The sequence below is a fragment of the Schistocerca serialis genome, chromosome 2, assembly GCF_023864345.2.
Source record: "Schistocerca serialis cubense isolate TAMUIC-IGC-003099 chromosome 2, iqSchSeri2.2, whole genome shotgun sequence".
In the NCBI taxonomy this organism is placed as follows: domain Eukaryota; kingdom Metazoa; phylum Arthropoda; class Insecta; order Orthoptera; family Acrididae; genus Schistocerca; species Schistocerca serialis.
In genome coordinates, this window is record NC_064639.1 from 357,768,710 (window position 1) to 357,784,590 (window position 15,881).

Here is a 15,881-nt window from a genome sequence, read left to right on the forward strand (position 1 = left end):
GAGCATACAGTGCTATGCGTGGTGATCACTCACCCTAATAACAACCATTTCCCTCCTTTCGTTCAAAATGGTTCAAATGGCTCTAAGCACTACGGGACTTAACATCTGAGATCGCCAGTCCCCTAGACTGAGAACCACTTAAACCTAACTAACCTAAGGACATCACACATATCCATGCCCGAGGCAGGATTCGAACCTGCGATCGTAACAGCAGCGCGGTTCCGGACTGAAGCGCCTATAACCGCCTTTCTTAATTTCCAGGGGACCATCATCGTTCGCCGTGACTTTAGTGTAATCATTGTCTTTGAATAAAAGTGTCGTTTCTGTTCGTCTCATTACGTATTTCTCTTGGTTGGCTATTGGATTATACTGTACAGTTCTTCCTGTGTGGTCCAAGTTTCATCGAGCAACAACGCATCATGCAAAACAAAAGCCACTTTTGTCCTTAAGTTTTGCAGGCCAGTGTATTGCTTTCTTCTAAATCCCCCCCACCCCCCACCCTCTCTCTCTCTCTCTCTCTCTCTCTCTCTCTCTCTCTCTCTCTCTCCTTTTTTTTTCTTTGTGCATCTGACTTGTAGACTTTTTAACACTAAATGTTTGAAGATATTATTGAGTAACCTCTGTCTTGCATCCGGTATAAATTATCAGAAACACCATTTTTGCCATTACTTCTGATATGTTTACTATGTATCGATAAATTGTATCATTGCTTAGTAATTTCCATAGTTTTTTGTTATCCTGATATTTTTGTGACGATTTGACTTTGTGCTATTCCTAATTTACCTAAATTGTACTTTAATGTAAGAAATTCACTTGCATATAGATATTCTAGCTTTACTACTATATTGTAATGCCTTAGTTTTTCGTTTTGATTGCAAATGTCTATAGTTGCTCCATATCTCCTTCCCATTTCATCTATCGTTTCATCTACAGCGTTTTTTCCGAACTATTTTCTTATATTATCTATCAAAGACATGAAATTGATTGAACCTTCTCTATTTGGCCCTCACGTATTTTCAGAAATTCTGTTGCATTTTCAATGTTTGTTAAAAATTTCCTTTTCTGCATAAATTTTTCAGTCGGTGCTTGTATTACAGTAAATGTCCCGTTTTAAGAAAGTAGACTGCGCCATCCAGGCACCCACAGGCAGCAGTGGGCAGATAGGTGTACAGTAGAGGAAGAAGATCGCTGACAGTTGGCAGCACTGTAGTCAGTTTTCGGCTACGAAGCCCTAAAGGTTGCAGGTGAAAACAATAGTCGTCTTTAGAGGTGCGACAACAATGAAGCTTTGCCACAGACGTACACAAAATCGCTTTAAGTGATTGACTGAGATAGACATGTAAAGCAGCCGTCCTAAGTCCACTGCAACTGTCAGGGATTCGTTTTTTGCCGTCTCTGTTACAGCGCACAGTCGTTCAACACTGTCCACATAATAGCACGTTTCCTATTCTACACTCTCGAGTGCCTGACCACTGGCAGGTGGGCGCCCGCAATCAGAGGTGGGTCAGGCGTGGGCGAACTGCTTGTCCTCGGGCAGTCGTGGAGCCGGCCGCTCACAAGCAGGGGACGGGCAAATGGCTAGGGCACGGGCAGCGAACGCTCTGCGAATTTCAAAAGCGTTTAGTGAGGGAACTAGACCGAGCAGGTGCGATTGTGAAATCAAGTGTTTGACTTAAAAATCGGTCAAAGTAAAAAGAAACACTAACATCCTAATACTTCTGGTTGTACAATTTATTTTTATCCACAAGTTACAATTTTTTTTCTCTCTAATCCGTTTGTTGCCGCAAGACGCAGATGCTCTTCAGTTTTGAATAATCAATCTGGGTTCTGGAGTTTCCATCTTCTTCTTGACAGAGTAAAGCTATTCAGAACAATATGTTGATCCACAGACATGATGTCAGCTGCATTGCGAGTAGATCAGAAACATCTTCTATATGTGCATCAAGATAGCATCGTAACAGACTCGTGCAACTGTAGTATTTATTCGTGAAGAAAGTGCAATGTTGTAAATCAGTCGTTTTTAATTTCGTTTCAAAATGTAGCTACCTTAAATGGATCTCGAAAAGAAGAGCTAAATAATTTCACTTCAGTTCTTTACGTTACACAGGTCCTGAACCTTTGTCTCAAAACTCTGACGAAGTATTATAGTGTTTTGTTAACAAACCATGAAGCATCTGTCTTGATGTAACAGGGGCGAGTGAGAGGTTGTACGCATGCAACAGAACAAGATGTGAATACAATGTAGTAAGGCCACTTGATTGGTGACCTAGGACCTAAGACTGCCCAGAGGGCGAGCTGATAGGCGCCCGCGGGCGATCATGCCCCACAGCACATGAGTGGAACAGCCTGCTCTTCATACCATCGATACACCTAAATCCTCTCGTCCTGTCAGCGACCTCCATTTCGCCTTCCTAGCCTTCCAAAAATTCCATCCATCCCCTCTACTCCCCCTCAAACTGTTTACCTATTTGTAACCAGTAGCCGGCCGAGGTGGCCGAGCGGTTATAGGCGCTACAGTCTGGAACTGCACGACCACTACGGTCGCAGGTTCGAATCCTGCCGCGGGCATGGCTGTGTGTGATGTCCTTAGGTTAGTTAGGTTTAAGTAGTTCTAAGTTCTAGGGGACTGATGATCTCAGAAGTTAAGTCCCATAGTGCTCAGAGCCATTTTTTTTTTAACCAGTAGCTCCACAGAATAAACCCCCCCACGAGAAAGGGAATAGTTATAAAATGAACTGCCCTCATCTTGTCTCCATGACTTTTACGTCACTATTTACAATCATTGTATCCGGTAGCGCAAGTGAGCTATGGCAGCCAAGGTGCGTGGCCTGGAGCCGTTTCCGTATAGCCACCGTTTTGTGAGAGGCGAATAAAAGAACACGAAAGGCCACAACTAAAATGGAAGAGGGGCAAACGAAGAAGAAGAAGGACGAGGACGGGAAAAAGAGGAACTGAAAGGTACCTGAATGGGAAAGAGGGTGCAGATCTGTAAAATGGGATCTTAGGGATATTCGGAGTGATCTGTATTTGGCAACAGTTCGTTAGGACTACAGAGGTGTTTGCTTCTTGCAGTCAGTTACTACAGTGAAGAGTCAAAGAGACTGGTACACCTGCCTCATATCGTGCAGGCCCCCCGCGAGTACGCAGAAGTGCTGCAACACGACGTGCGATGTCCGAAGTGGTACTGGTGGGAATTGACACCATTGATCCTGCAGGGCTGTCCATAAATCCGTAAGAGTACGAGGGGGTGCATTTCTCTTCTGAACAGCACGTTGCAAGGCATCCCAGATACACTCAATAACGTTCGTGTCTGGGGAGTTGGTAGCCAGCGGAAGTGTTTAAACTCAGGAGAGAGTCCCTGGAGACACTCTGTAGCAATTCTGGACGTGTGAGGTGTCGCATTGTCCTGCTAGAATTAGACAAGTCCGTCGGAATGCACAATGGACATGAAAGGATGCAGGTGATCAGACAGGATGCTTACTTGCGTGTCACCTATCAGAATCATGTCTAGACGTATCAGGGGTCGCATATCACTCCAACTACACACGTCCCATACCATTAAAGAACCTCCACCAGCTTGAACAGTCCCTTGCTGACATGCAGGGTTCATGGATTCATGAGGTTGTCTCCATACCCGTACGCGGCCATCCGCTCGATACAATTTGAAACGAGACTCATCCGACCAGGCAACGTGTTTCCAGTCATCAACAGTCCAATGTCGGTGTTGAAGGGCCCGGGTGAGGCGTAAAGCTTCGTGTCGTGCAGTCATCAAGGGCACACGACAGGGTCTTCGGCCCCGAAAGCCAATATCGATTATGTTTCGTCGAATGATTCGCTCGTCGACACTTGTTGATGGTCCAGCACTGAAATCTACAGCAATTTGCGGAAAGGTTGCACTTCTGTCACGTTGAATGACTCTCTTCAGTCGTCGTTGGTCCCGTTCTTGCAGGATCTTTATCTGGCAACAATGATGTCGGAGATTTGATGTTTTACCAGGTTCCTCATATTCCCGGTGCACTCGCGAAATGGTCGTACAGGAAAATCCCCACTTCATCGCTACCTCGGAGATGCTGTGTTCCATCGCTCGTGCGCCGACTACAGCACCACGTTCAAACTCACTTCAATCTTGATCACCTGCCATTATAACAGCAGTAACCGATCTAACAACTGCGCTAGACGCTTGTTGTCTTATATAGGCGTTGCCGACCGCAGCGCCGTATTCTGCCTGTTAACATATCTCTGTATTTAAATAGGCATGCCTATACCAATTTTCTTGGCGCGTCAGTGGATATACTTCACTGCTAGTGCTACCACTTGCCAGCTGTGTGTGGTTACTGTGCGTTGCCGTCGAACACATGCGGTGTTCAAACTCACTTAAATCTTGATAACCTGCCATTGAACCAGCGGTAACCGATCTAATAATTGTGTCAGACACTTGTGTTATATGGGCGTTGCCGACCGGAGCGTCGCATTCTGCCTGTTTACATATCTCTGAAATTGAATAAGCCTGCCTATACCAGTTTCTTTGGCGCTTCAGTGTATGTGTGTGTTAATGACCTTCTGCTAGAAATCTTGCGCTCATGTTCTCAGCAGGCACGCTGTATCGCTCTCATAGGGGACTGTTAAACGCGGCCGCGGTGTCGCAGGAAGAATCCGTGGCTGCAGGGCAGACTGCCGGATGGCGTCGGTGTCGCGACGCATCGCCCTCTGCGTTCATAATGTGATAACCCGGGAGCGCCCGGGCCATTACAAGAATTACGCTCGGGGCGTGCGCTCGCTCAAACAGTGCCTGGTCTGAGCACGTAGTACTTCCGGCAACCCACATCCGGTGGGGAACTCGCCTCGCCGTTGACGAGGCCCGCGACTTGAGTAGCGAGAGGAAATTTGGCCAGGAGAATGGAAACAACCAATTATCTAGACCACGCACTCCAGCGTCCGGCTCGTACAGTGTTACTAGATGGAGGCAGTCACGTAGGAAGGGAAAGCTAACCAACCAGAAGAGACAATATCATCTCGTTTCATTCCGTGCACTGACCGGATGTTTCACAGTTATCTCCTATGACTGTTATCAATACTTATCAATTCCATTTTCCGCCTCAGTTTTAATATGGTCATAGTCATTTATTTTTACACTATCAGGTGATTTCTACATCTACATGATTACTCTGCAATTCACATTTAAGTGCTTGGCAGAGGGTTCATCGAACCACAATCATACTATCTCTCTACCATTCCACTCCCGAACAGCGCACAGGAAAAACGAACACCTAAACCTTTCTGTTCGAACTCTGATTTCTCTTATTTTATTTTGCATTCCTACCTATGTAGGTTGGGCTCAACAAAATATTTTCGCATTCGGGAGAGAAAGTTGGTGGCTGAAATTTCGTAAATAGATCTCGCCGCGACGAAAATCGTCTTTGCTTTAATGACTTCCATCCCAACTCGCGTATCATATCTGCCACACTCTCTTCCCTATTACGTGATAATACAAAACGAGCTGCCCTTTTTTGCACCCTTTCGATGTCCTCCGTCTATCCCACCTGGTAAGGATCGACAATGTGTCAAGTGCTTACTCATATCCCCGTGTTTTACAAAGTCATCCTTTGTGTCACTGTTTAAAATGTACGTCTCATTTACACAAACAGGATGTTAAAAAGGGTATTCCATTTTTAGAGCGGGTAGAATGGACCAAAACAAGATGAAAACGTCCACGAAACGTGGGTTCTAAAACGCATATCTGAAGATGTACGAGCTCTTGTTGATTTTCGTTACTGTGAAACAGATTTCTTATGTTTGCTATTATGAATGATCTACAGAATGCAGTAAACAGATGAAGACACACTCCTTTGCTATTGTCTGTGGATGCAGCACGTAATAAAAATCTGTTGGTATTGTGCTGTAAACCGTACTGATTGTTCTCGGCAAGCACAGCCCATTCGTTAGTTCTAATGGGACCTGTTTGTATTTCGAAAAGTTTGTGAAATGCTTGTACATTGTAGTTTTATCTTATTACTTACCAGAATAATCGAAGTATATCATTCCACACAGGGCATGGAAGACATAACCTTCTCTAACGGTCTGGTAAATAGGAGAGACCCTGAAGTCCGTGTCCAGTAAACTGAAAGCTATGCACAACTCATCCCCATAATTATTCAGCCAACTTTTCCAGCGACTAGCAGACTCCAAAGGAACCAAAGTGTTTGGGGTTTCAAGAGGCACCGTATCGTAGTTTTTCACTGCATGTAGGGAAAGTGGAAGAGCATTATCCTTTGAGTCACAACGTGCAGGAAAGTGTGTTTTGAGTGATCGTAACAGGTGGTCATTGGAGACATCTATGACGAAAAATAAGAGAACGACAGCTGCAAAAGTCACTGCAGAACTGAATTTGACACTCGTGAAAGCATCGCTATGTTCTTTGTAGCGTACTTTAAAGGACCTACCAGTTTGGCCTACATAGCTTGCCTTGCACGTGTTACACTGAATTTTATAGACCCCCAGCTCTCTCAAGTTTATCGCTTTCCTGCTGCAAATTATTTCTTAAAGTACGTTACAAAGAACATAGCGATGCTTTCCGGCTTAATAATTTCGAAAAGTCAGCTGTAGCCACGCATATTTGGGAAACGGGACACCCCTTTTTGGGAATAGATCAGGATCTCGTTATTTTACATAGACAGGACAAAGGCAAAAAGCTGGATCTACTAGAACAGCTGGAAATTATGATACATAGCGTGGATAATCAGAACACACAGAGTGAACAGCTAACTGGTGATACAAATAACTTTCTCAAACATTTCACTGGTTCCTTTTAGTAATTACATTTTTAGCAATTGGCAGGATACCATCATTTCATGAGGTCCTTGGAACATGTATACGTCATCTGTTTGTATAGACATCTCTGTCACTTCCTTGTTTACTAGCGCGTGAGCTCACTCGCATTTCAGTGTCGTGTTTGGTTACGTGGTGTGTGGTATCAACGAAGACGCATGGGCGGTTTACGACGATAGAGGAGAGAGCCATGTGGTTAGATGTTTAACACAATAGGCGACACCATTTTAGAGTTTTTTATATTTTGACGACTATGTGGAGATGCACCTTGGAAGACACTGCTGCAACAAGGGAAGTAGCCACGATGTTTTAATTTTATTATCAATTTTATTGTGCCTGGTGCATGTTCCATTTTAGCGGGTTTTAACAGGTTCTTTTACTTTTTATTATTCTGATGATAGAAGCTTGACTTCCGAAACGCGTCAATCTTAGTGTTTTACACTATAAACAAGTGGTTGAGCCGATATATTTTTTAACATTGACATTCACAACCACGACCTCTCGTCCAGTATGGATAAAATCAAAACAGCAGATGTCTATCATTGCTTACGCCTTGGGCATAGACAACCTCGGTTCTATATTGTGTTAGACGTGTTGCCGGCCCACAGGGGCTACCTTGGCGACGGCGTAACATACCACCAAGCCCATCGGCATTAAAATTCATATTCATAGAGTGAATAATTTGTCCATTTCTAATACACCAGTAACTTAAGCCACCGAATGCCGGACATTTATAAACCAGCAGAAGTAGTGGACGTAGGAATTTTCAAGTTAATGTACGAAATCAGTCCTTTATTGGCTATCGTATTACTCTTATAAGAAAGCCCAATAATCTTCTCCTTCTCAATTCACAAGACATCTCCACATGCAGATTAAGTCATCAATCTCCAGGTTATCTCTGGCATAGTCCAAAACCCAAACCAGTGTTATTCGCCAGACAAATACTTCAACAACCCAGCATTACTTGTGTACCATGACGTCACTGTGTTGCCTCCACCACTCGACTTCGTACTGCCTGTGCACACCTTCGCTTTACGATTCTCGATGGCGCCACGGGCGCGGGTCAAGGAGGGTATAATTCGCACATGTACTGCACAACGCCACAATAACAACAACAGTAATAATAATAATATTGACTTGTTTACATCAGTGTTCAGTAGTTCACTTTAGCATAGCTTCCAAGATCATTTATTCAGGAAGCTTCATACAGTTCGATCAGGAATTTGAGAAGTGATTTAACAATTATCAGAGGCATTGAAAAAGAAATCAGCCGTAGGCTGTAAAATGAAAATAGCTGAAGGGATCGTATTGTCATTGCTTACGGGAGAGGTTGTGATCCCTGTAAGACCGCTGAGGCCCCAGCTCTCTGCTAGAGGGAAATGGACGCACACCCATGTGACGACTGAGCGAACATTTCCACGCGCCGACCGTCCCCTGCACTCAATAGTGTGAAAACAGAGAAATGGAGGCTTGGAAAAGAGAGCAAAAGGGTATAGTGCGTTCCCGTACAGCGGAAGTAGTGTGAGGTACGGAAATTCAAGAGCACTGTATGTCCACTGTAATCCCAACGCTCAATCAGATTTTTTCAGCAATAGATGCCTTTGTAAATGGCCGATGTTCAATTATGAGGGCACCCACCTAATGGACAATAGCATCCATAACGCCGGGGCCCAAGAGAGATACGGGCCCTGCAACGAACTTGTGACGTCACGCTAGTCGGCTTCTCCAACACACTTCACGAACGCTTGGCTCCATACAGGGACCACCGGAAATCAGTTCGTAATTGGAAAGGTACCTGGTAAATGTCTTAACTTTGTAGTACGCTAGTGAGAGCTTGCATGAGGTTAAACGCGCTGTCAAGAATTATTAAACTCGTCTGAAACAGTCACTTGCTCCCAACCGGAGACGGCTGCTGGAACCTGTAAGACCTGCAGTGTCACATGCTGTGACGTACGGGCCACGGCCTGTCTTTCTCTTGGGCCTCGGGTATTGCAGTAGATAGTGCATCAGCGGTCAGCGGTATCCGTTCTTCCTGGAATCGCCTCTGCCACGCCTTGGCCCTTCCAAAGGGTTCTTGTTCCATTCTTTGATGAATTTCTGTTCCAGGCACTCCTTCCATTGTCAGAAAAGGCACTGAAACAAAAAAATGGTTCAAATGGCTCTGAGCACTATGCGACTTAACTTCTGAGGTCATCAGTCGCCTAGAACTTAGAACTAATTAAACCTAACTAACCTAAGGACATCACACACATCCAAGCCCGAGGCAGGATTCGAACCTGCGACCGTAGCAGTCGCTCGGTTCCAAACTGTAGCGCCTAGAACCGCACGGCCACTACGGCCGGCGGCACTGAAACCCCTTGCTCTTCTCTTTAAGCACCCTTTTCACCTTCTTCCGTAGTCAATGGCATTACCATCCTTCGAATGGTTTTCAGTTTACAGGCCCCGATCTCTTTGCATACCCCTTCAAATACGAGTATCATAGCAACACACTTTCAGAACGTCCTAAAATTTTTGGTATAAAATCTAACAGTTCATTCACCATTAACATTATTTCACTTAGCTGTAGCACAACGGTTTGAATACAGTCTTCGACTGAAGACCAAAAGAACACCAAATGAATGGTGTCGCCATCAGCAAATAGCTTCATACAAGTCACTAATCCAAATGAAACACCAATTTACCAGTAACATCGCCACTATCCTCGGAACAGAAAATGCAAACAACCTACAAATTCAGCATGAGCGTTTTAATAGATCGTAGCCTGCACAAGTGCGAGTAATTGATCTGCATTTCTACGGAAAGCTTTCTACCCACACTACGGACAGCCAGAAGTGCGACACCTTTGGGGCACATCGTGTAACCAGATGATACTGCCACAATATTTTAGAGCAAATTAGTATTATTGCACAGCTCTTTAACATTCCTTCTGTCAACAGTCTAAAAGAACTGTATTCGTTGGCCGTTACCTTAATGTGTTTTTACTATCTGTACGTAAGTTTCTTTTAACCATCATGTTGCCGGCTGCGTGTCATCTACGACAAACATCAATAAAGTAAAATGAGACTGTTGCATTCTTGCTGATTACGTAAAGCTCACTGTGCAAGACTCAAATCCGTGACCTCCGGTTTTCGAGGCAGCGACGGTTTCCCAGAAGTGCTTCCACATTTCAGTGCAAAACAAAAGAGGCAACAGTAAGGAGGAGATAAATGCCGTTTCGCACAAACAGTAATTTACGTGGATGAGTTAGTGTTGCTGGGTAAGAGGGACAATGGCTAGTTGCACTCAGCCGAGCCTGGCGGCGGCCGTTGACGAGAGAATAAATGGACCTGTTTGCCGGGGAGTATCTCGTTCGTCGGTGTGCTCGTTAATGCGGCGCCTCGAGTCTTAATTATGCTTCGTTTTCGGCGAAGCCACTCCGCACGCTCGTAGGATACTCATTACGTCTGGAGCGTGAAAAATGGAATTTGATTCAGTTACGAGCCTTGCGAAAAATTCAGGTGAATGCACGGCTCGAAAAAAAAGTTACTGTCGCATTCCAGCCCAGTGCTATTCAACCTAAGGCTGTTAGTTTCACTGCAAGAAATATCCGTACCGGTAGACGAATTATTTCATATAGTCGTCAGTAAAAGAAAATTTGTTACATTCGATGGATATAAACGACATCGAGCAAAAAATATTGTGTATTCTCAGCGTCGAGAGAACTGTGGATCTTAGTGATTTCAATAGCTGTTTATTACAGACTGATACCAATGTGATTCCTTTGAGGCGCATCTTGTAAGCAGACGATAATGCCACAATATTTCAGATCAAATGAGTATGTTTAGACAGTTTTTTGACTTTTTTGTCAAAATTATGAAAGAACTGTTTCGTCTTTTCTGAGAACAAATTGCGAGGAATAATGGGATTCTATGCGTTACCCAAATGATAACGATTGTCCCGGTTAATGACGTATTCCGCCAAAGGTATCTTCATTGGCTTTTTAAACAATGGAATACCAAAAAGAATTAGCAACAGCCAAAATTTTTTTCTGTTGCATTCTGTCGTGAGCCTGGTGGGTGTATAGTGTGCGCACAGCAACGGCAAACTTCGATGGTTGCAAAAGGCGAGATGATGTTTCGGGAGCGCAGCTGGTCGCCGGTTAATACCACGCACTATGTTTCTTATGCCCTCCTGCCAGATGTCTTCGTGTGAGCCTCCGAACACTGACATCGGCTGCCTATGTCAAACAATTTATTTGCGCGCTGTACGCGTCTAGCGCATGCGTAGTGATCGTGACTGCAAGACCTGCGTCACGACCCGCTGACAGCGCCCTCGACGACGGAAACGCGAAGCTCAGCTGTACGGTGGGTTGCCGCTCCCCATGGCCTTCGGGGTAGTCGTCTTTTCTGAGAACAGATTGTGAGGAACGATGGGATTTCATGCGTTACCCAGTTGATAGGCGTTGTCCCAGTTAGCTTGGTATCAAATGTGTGTGTGAAATCTTATGGGACTTAAATGATAAGGTCATCAGTCCCTAAGCTTACAAACTACTTAACCTAAATTACCCTAAGGACAAACACACACACCCATGACCGAGGGAGGACTCGGACCTCCTCCGGGACCAGCCGCACAGTCCATGGCTGTAGCAAGGTATCCTGCCAAGCGAATTTCCACTGGCTCTTTAAGCAGTGAAATCTCAAAAAGAATTAACGATAGCCAAAACTGTGTTTGTAATTGCATCCCACTGTCATCCTGGGGTTGCAAAAGGCGAGTCCATTGCCGATGTTCTACGCAGCGTTTGACCTTTAGAGCCCACTAACTGACAACCTGGCGTTGCCTGGGTACCCATTTTGCCAATTTTCTATGAGAAACGGAAACAACAAATGAACTGTATTTGTAGCGTAATATCGAAAAAAAATTCATTTCTATGTATTCGTGAAAACTGCTTCAAAATAGTGAAACTGGCGCACAAAGGAATATGCATAATGTACAGATGTATAACTACAGTTGCTTCGCGCGTCTACAGCGCGGTTTTGTGAACTTCTCTATGGCAACGCCTCTTCATGGCTCTATGGACGGCTACTGTTTTCTTCTACAGCAGTTGGTGTCGTGCAGTTGAAAGCTATCAAAAGCGCTGTCAGGTGTCAGGGATTTTCTTACGTTGACTCGACTCAAGCAGTGGCTTAGTAGTAAAGAATAAATGCATTAAAGCTTCCTGCATGATGAGGCTTTTTTCACGCATCTCAGTGCTTATGACGTCATATCTCTTGAACTATGTGTTTTGCGAAGATGCATTTATGTATATACATTCAGCGGCATAGCCCGCATCTCGTGGTCGTGCGGTAGCGTTCTCGCTTCCCACGCCCGGGTTCCCGGGTTCGATTCCCGGCGGGGTCAGGGATTTTCTCTGCCTCGTGATGGCTGGGTGTTGTGTGCTGTCCTTAGGTTAGTTAGGTTTAAGTAGTTCTAAGTTCTAGGGGACTTATGACCACAGCAGTTGAGTCCCATAGTGCTCAGAGCCATTTGAACCATTTTTTTCAGCGGCATATTTGGATACTGTGTGCGATGTATGTTGCGAATACATTTAATAGCAAAGAAGTAGTAAATTCAAACGTGATTTACGATGCAGCAGTTTTTCGCTAACTCAATGTTTATCACCTCATATCTTCTGATTATGTGTGATACAGTGATATAATTCAGTTGGTACATTCAACGATATATGTGGATACTGTCTGCAAAATGTGTTGCGAATAGAGTTAATAGCACAGAAGTAATAAATTTAAAGTCATGCACGATGCGGCAATTTTTCACGCATATCACTCTTTACGACGTCATCTCTCCTGAACTATGATAAGTAGGTGGTTCTTACGCCGACATCGATTGTCGCCTGACAGTACAGGATATGTGTACAAAGCGTAGTTGAAATCGGTCCAGTGGTTTATGAGAAAATGTGGAAACATACACACATTTTCATAACATATACGGATACCACAAACGCGCCAATCTCATCACGTCACACTTTTCTGTTCTGAGCGCGCAGTGAAAGGATAACTTGATGCGATGTTTCTCTTAACACCACAATGCTCAAACTTGTACTCAGTTATAGCTTGGCCCACAAAATCAAAAAAAAAAAATTTATTAAATCGAAGAAAATACGAGGGCTCTTCAATAAAGAATGGCCATAATTTTTTTACAACATACCTTTAATCAAACTCACAATTGTCATGGCCGCTCTCAAAATAGGCTCCTTTGGATGCGATACACGCGTCCCAGCGTTTCTGCCAGTCTACAAAGACATGGTAGAAACTATTTCTTGATAGGTCCTGCACAGTCGCCTCCGCAGCCTTCACTATTGCTTCTAACAGTGGAAAATGCCTTCCACGAATCTGTTTCTTCAAGATAACGAATATTAAATTGTCGCACCGAACCATGTCCGGAATATAGGATGGGTGGGTGAGGGATGCAAAATATTCACTAACAATTTTTGCAGTATGCGGTCTTGTATTATCGTTTCGCAACGTTTTTCTGTCACCAACTTGTGGGTGACACAAACTGAAATTTTCAGTATTTCAGCAACTGTTGGTAAGGTTACTCGTCGATTGTCTCTCACAACGACAGCAGCAGTGTTGATGATTTCTTCCGTAATAGAGGTAACTGGAGTGCCAGGCTCACCTTCCTTTCAAATTAATTCTTCCCTCTCTTTAAACAATTTAAACCATCTTTGAGCTGAGCTGTAGGGAAGGACAGAGTCTCTTTTAACATTGCATAGGCCTCAGATGAATATTTGTTGATACGAAAGCAGAATTTCAAAGGTGCACACTGTTAATCGCGCGTTACATGCATTGTTGCAGTAGGCGATACTGCACGTGTCTTAGCTTGCCCTCAGGAGTACCGCAATGAAACTAGTACGGCACGTTTGTTATGCATTAAGCTAACAGAATTCCATAAAATTAAACTCTAGCGCAAAAAATTGTGATCGTAAATAAATTTTAATCATTCTTTATTAAATAGGCCCCGTATCTTCTGTCCTCAACTACTTATTATTTAGTCCTGCAGATGCCTTTGCTATAATCGAAGGCAGTTCTTACTCCTTTCGTCACCCCGTCCTATCCGCTTTACATCCCACGTTACAGATGGAGAAAGGATCGAGCACAGCACTGGATCCTCTGAAAACACGCAGGATGCAATTCGACGCTCCCGAAACTGTTTCTCTGAGCTGCAACTTGTTCACTGTCATCTGTGCGAACGCTACACTATTTGCTTCGACACTCCACATGGCTTTTTTTTTTCTAGTGATCTTACGCTCATAGCGTACCTCCATCGCCCGCACGGAGCTAATCAGAGAATGCCATTCTCACATGTTGCAGGTGAGCTCGTGGGTCACGCACCTAATCATCACGCAACCAACACACGAAGACCGCAAAGCCGTACTATCATGCATCCTGCGCGTCGCGCTATCCTGCTGGAATATCGGCAATTTCAACGGTGCTATGGAGATCGTGGCGGGACTCAAGTGAGTATTCATCGCTTTGCACTCTGTAGCCGTAGTAATTGACAACCAGCTGTATGGCCGCATCACACAGTTCTCAGGGCGAACCATGTAAGTACTTGTTAACGCACACTTTATCTCTTCACGCCTTTGCCTGTAAGGACTGGACGACGCTCAGTCAGAAAATAATTCCTCCCATTGCTTTACTTACAAGGGGAGGCCACCAATTGCGAAATTCAGATTCGATTCATACTGCGCATAATAAAAGCTTATGGCCAGAGGTGTAATGTGGCAAAGCACCAAGATGCACTTCTCAGCCGTTGTCGCGAAAATCGACAGTTAAAAGAAACCGTTGCGGTGAAATACTCTCGACGATTAGTAATTTTCTACAGCGTCGTGGCGAAGCGGTAAGCTCTCGGGTTCGTAATCCGAAGGTCGCCGGATCGAATCTCGCGCCATGCAATTTTTTTATTGTTATTAGTTTTTTGTAATTCAAATATGTATATATATATATATATATATATATATATATATATATATATATATTGAATTATAAAAAACAAATACTAAAAAAAATGGTTGCATAGCGCGAGATTCGACCCGGTGACCTTCGGATTACGAACCAGAGCGCTTACCGCTGCGCCACGACGCTGTAGAGAATTATTAATCGTAGAGAGTATTTCACTGCAACGGTTTCTTTTAACTGTCGATTTTCTCGACAACGGCTGAGAAGTGCATCTTGGTGCTTTGCCACATTACACCTCTGGCCATGTGCTTTTATTATGCGCAGTATGAATCGAATCTGAATTTCGCAATTGGCGTCCTCCCCTTGTTAGTAAAATAGCGTACTGATGTAAAATTTGCTTTTGGGGGCGATTTTCTGGTATTCTTTTGGAGTCTTTAGAAATATCAGCGTGATCGGTTAACAGGTGTTTGAGAAAAAGCCGATATGGTTCCGTATTTGAGAATGGGATGTGGCAGAAAATCGAAAATACTAATGGTAATACCCCGACAGTAATTCATCAAATACTGAAGAATGTTTTTGAGAGTAGTGTGGATTTGTGTAGTTAGATACTCGGCTGTACACCGATCAGAGATCAAATGCGAAGCGGCACAAGTGCCAACCACCTAGATGAGATGACTGTTACGAATTACTTTACAAACGCCGATTGTAGGGTGACTACTGCTTCTGTGCATCAGATCAGCTCCCTTAAGAAATTTCGTAGAGTTTGGTCTAACATCTGTTCTCGACATTAGAGGAAACTTGTAATCGTCACTTTGAAGAAACAGACACTGTAAAATTCCGTTCAGCTTTGGTTGGAATAACAGTGGCAATGAATTTTACTAAACGAGAATAATTAGAGGTGGATAACAACTATCGAAAAAGTCTGGGATGTACTGAAAAGCAAACAAATATTCGTGTGGACTGTAGCTACATACCGTGTAAACTTCACTTCGTTTTCTTGCAAAGAGGGATAAATTAGGATGCATTACATTCTGAATGGGCCTCATTTCATCATAACATCGAACATCACAGGTGTTTGATTCTTGTTGAGCTTGTACTGAATTCGAACCGGGAGTAACTAGA

At 44.0% G+C, this 15,881-nt stretch overlaps 1 protein-coding gene across 1 annotated transcript in view; it reads left to right on the forward strand.

Moving 5' to 3' along the window:
- Positions 1-15,881, forward strand: part of LOC126455985 (1-phosphatidylinositol 4,5-bisphosphate phosphodiesterase epsilon-1-like) — a 464,968-nt gene that overhangs the window by 204,785 nt on the left and 244,302 nt on the right. Inside the window, exon 6 of the mRNA XM_050091742.1 lies at positions 14,172-14,317. Within this exon, the coding sequence (XP_049947699.1) occupies positions 14,172-14,317 (146 nt within the window). The remainder of the gene's footprint in view (positions 1-14,171; positions 14,318-15,881) is intronic.